The 4,090-nt window shown below is 39.9% G+C and overlaps 1 protein-coding gene across 3 annotated transcripts in view; it reads left to right on the top strand.

The window, feature by feature from the left end:
* MYO5C (myosin VC) overlaps window positions 1-3,712 on the top strand; it is a 106,095-nt gene extending 102,383 nt beyond the window's left edge. For all 3 annotated transcript variants that reach the window (XM_040492712.1, XM_040492713.1, XM_040492714.1), the window contains one exon: window positions 2,312-3,712. In XM_040492712.1, coding sequence (XP_040348646.1) covers window positions 2,312-2,464 — 153 coding nt within the window. In that variant the 3' untranslated portion in view covers window positions 2,465-3,712. The remainder of the gene's footprint in view (window positions 1-2,311) is intronic.
* The last annotated feature ends 378 nt before the right edge of the window (window positions 3,713-4,090 follow it).

Genomic DNA, 4,090 nt, shown 5'->3' with positions numbered 1-4,090 from the left:
TTTTTTTTTTTTTGGTTTCTTTTTTTCTTTTTTTTTAATATATAAAATTTATTGTCAAATTGGTTACCATACAACACACAGTGCTCATCCCAAAAGATGCCCTCTTCAATACCCATCACCACCCTCCCCTCCCTCCCACCCCCCCATCAGCCCTCAGTTTGTTCTCAGTTTTTAATAGTCTCTTATGCTTTGGCTCTCTCCCACTCTAACCTCTCTTTTCACAATTTCTTTATCCATTCGTCAGTTGATGGACATTTAGGCCCTTTCCATAATTTGGCTATTGTTGAAAGTGCTGCTATGAACATTGGGGTACAAGTGCCCCTATGCATCAGCACTCCTGTATCCCTTGGGTAAATTCCTAGCAGTGCTATTGCTGGGTCATAGGGTAGATCTATTTTTAATTTTTTGAGGAACCTCCACACTGTCTTCCAGAGTGGCTGCAACCAGTTTGCATTCCCACCAACAGTGTAAGAGGGTTCCCGTTTCTCCAAGGGATGTGCCTTTTAATTTTCAGTATAAGAAATTGATATTGAGGAGTGCCTGGGTGGCTCAGTTGGTTGGGCATCTGACTCTTGATTTCGGCTCTGGTCATGATACCTGGGTCATGGCATGGAGCCCCGCTTTGGGCTCTGTACTGAGTGGGGTCTGCTTAAGATTATCCCTCTCTCTCTCCCTACACCCCTCTCCCCTACTTGCACTCTTTCTTTCTCTAAAATAAAAAAAAAAAAAGAAATTGATATTGAATTACGGTTATAGAAATCTAAGATTAAAGCACATTTACCAAACATGCAAATGAAAGGCACTTAGCAAAAGCAGCAGGAATTTTCTCTGTCAAATACCCCCGCTTTCAGAACCCATTTTAGCCTCAGTGGGAAGGGAATGAAAACACCAAAATCACCACTCAGCTGCTATGTTCCTTCAGGATGTCTTGTTTATTATCAGTCTTCTTATCAGTCTGTGCAAGAGAGCAGAGCCTGAATGGAAACAGAGTCTTGTATACCCATTTTTTTTCTTATTTAAATCCCTAAAGTTTCTTCCCCAATCAACTAGCACATCAGTTCTCAGTTTAGTTCAAGGATTCTGGGCATTCTGGAGACCCTTTCAGTGAGTCTGCAAAGTCTTCTTTTTTCTAAATATGTGTGTGTGAGGCACACTTTTCCTTATAGACTTCAACCAAAATAACATGTCACTATGGATTTAAGGTAGAAGTGGATACAAGTTTCCACCTGTCATATTATGTCAGGCATTAAAAAGATTTACAAAAATATAAAACAATACTGCATCCTACTAAATTTTTTTGTTTTCAAAAATAGTTATTTTTCAATACATGTTTACATGCATTGGGTTTGTTCTTTTTATTTTAATGATTTAATATTTTGAAGTATTTTAATTACTAATATGGTAAATATCAATAGCTATACCTACATACCCAAAGCTCTTTAGGGTCCTCAATAATCTTTAAAGGGTATAAGGGGTCTTGGGGCACCTGGGTGGCACAGTCAGTTAAGTGTTCGACTCTTGATCTCAGTTCATGTCTTGATCTCAGGGTCATGAGTTCAAGCCCCATATTGGGCTCCATGCTGGCCATGTAGGCTACTTAAAATAATAATAATAATAATAATAATAATAATAATAATAATAATAAAAGTACACTTTATTTTTTTTTTAATTTATAATGTTTATTTAATTTTGAGAGAGAGAGAGCAGGACAGGGAGGGGCAGAAAGAGAGGGAGATACAGAATCCGAAGCAGGCTCCAGGCTCTGAGCTGTCAGCACAGAGCCCGATGCAGGGCTCAAACCCATGAACTGCGAGATCATGACCTGAGCCAAAGTCGGCCGCTTAACCAACTGAGCCACCCAGATGCCCCAAAAGTAAACTTAAAAATAAAAAGAATTTAAAGGGGTCTTTAGGCAAAAAGTTCACAAACTACTGAACTACAAAGAAGGATAAGTGCTATAAGACTTAATCTGTGAGATCTATTCATGTTTGGGCTTAGAATTATGCCACAAGGGTGGATAAGAATAGAAAACAGATCCATTTACAGTCATTCCATCCTGTGGGAAATTAACTTCTGAGGTGAAACAGAGCACTTAAGTAAATATTCATGAGAGCGACTGGAAATCCTGCATAGACCATGTCACCATGGTATTGTGTTGTTAAAATAGTCCTTTGTGTATTCTCTCACATGATTTTGAAAGGAGCTTTTCAGTGAAGCTGGAGTTGTGTTTTCCTTACTCTAGACTTCTAAATAGTCATAAAGCAGAATGCACTGGTTTCCTTATTCATTTTTCTTCTGGTTCTTATTTCAGGCTCTCCTAAATAGCCGGGAGGATTCATCACAGCTGATGTTGGATACAAAATATCTCTTTCAAGTTACCTTTCCTTTTACCCCCTCTCCACATGCTCTGGAAATGATCCAGATCCCCAGCAGTTTTAAGCTAGGTTTTCTCAATAGATTATAGCAGGAGAAAGGAGAGGAAATGTATGTTTCCCTCAGAAGCCAAATGAAGGTCAAATATGAGGGATGTGGTTGTTAATTGGAACTGGAAATGCTTTGGAATGTGATGTAAAGAAGCAAAGAAGAATTCTCCAAGATGGGCCACATCTTCTCTTGTTCCCCGTGATGGTGCTGCCACTGTCATTTTGTAAGAGTTAACACACACCAGCTGCAGTTGGAAAGGCCATGTCTACCTTCTGAATCACAGCCAGCTTTTACTGGAATTCCTCGAAGGCCCATGTTTTCTTCCAGGTGCCTCTTGTCTAGATCTGTTTTGTGACAGGGCTCCCCTCAAAGGGAGTATGATCTGGGGACACAGTGCCCCCTAAGTTTACTAATGTTCATGTGAAGCCCAGGTACATTTATGAAGCCGTGAGTGGGTTCCAGGGCTGAGTCTTCCAGGAAATAATCCCATTTGGCCACAATGCCCTGTCGAAATTCCTCTCACCCCATGCCTCCTGCCCAGGGTGGGAGGGGTGGGGTTCACTGTCACTAAAAATGCTCCTGCATGAAAAAATATTTATTATTTAAGAGCCCTCTAGTTTTTAGGCAAATATTCAGTCTGAAATGAATCATGTGAAGTGTTATATATATAGCTACCTAAAACGAATATATTATTAAAATTAATTGCCAGGGCATTTACCACCTCTTCTGAAAGAACATTTCTTCATGTTTTATCTGCCAACATATTGGCCATATGTTTTTCATTGTTCAATATCGTTCGTGCAACAGCTTCTCTAAAAACTAAGTTTAAAAGGCAACCTAATTGGTTTTCTCTCTCTTTTCAGCATTCAAATGTTTTTAAATTTTCCCATAAAAAAAACCTGAAGAATTATGTCAGTTCTTCCTGTTGAGAAACCAGTATTTCCCAAGTTTCATGAAAACCAACCATCCCTTGTCCCCCCAGACGTTTTCATTCCTTCCTTCAGAGCATGTGATGTTGCACTGCTAGCCTGTGGCATGTGGCCCATTCCAAGAATCCAACCAGCCCTCCTGTCTCTGACAGACTCACAGGCACGAGCTGTGGTTCTATCCCACAGATCTATGTCTTAGGAGTGATAATACATGATTATGAAGCAACATCACCCTATTAATATGTAACAATGCCTTTTCATATTATAAATGATTTAGTTCTTTTAGATACGTTGTATATGAAGAAATGAAAAAGTAGAACTTTTAAATATTTTAATCAATAAAATAAATTACCAAATGAGTTGGGTCAGGTTTTTTTTAATTGCTGGGAGACTACATTTGTCTTACGTGCATGAGGTTTATGCTTTTCTTCAAGGGTTGTATACTTAAAGATGCTGGGATCTTTATAGATTCATAATTTTTCATAAAATGTGTATAAACAGTGGGGATACCCGGGTGGCTCAGTCAGTTAAGTGTCCGACTCTTGGTTTAGGCTCAGGTCATGATCTCACAGTTTGTGGGTTGGAGCCCCATGTAGGACTTGGTGACAAGGTGGAGCCTGCTTGGGTTTCTCTCTCTCTCTGTCTCTCTCTCAAAATAACTTTTTTAGGGGTGCCTGGGTGGCGCAGTCGGTTGGGCGTCCGACTTCAGCCAGGTCACGATCTCGCGCTCCGTGAGT

This window comes from Herpailurus yagouaroundi, unplaced genomic scaffold (genome assembly GCF_014898765.1).
Source record: "Herpailurus yagouaroundi ecotype Mexico unplaced genomic scaffold, PumYag 184, whole genome shotgun sequence".
Classification (NCBI taxonomy): Eukaryota; Metazoa; Chordata; class Mammalia; order Carnivora; family Felidae; genus Herpailurus; species Herpailurus yagouaroundi.
Note: the sequence above shows the minus strand (reverse complement) of the source record. Positions and strands in the feature narration are given on the sequence as shown.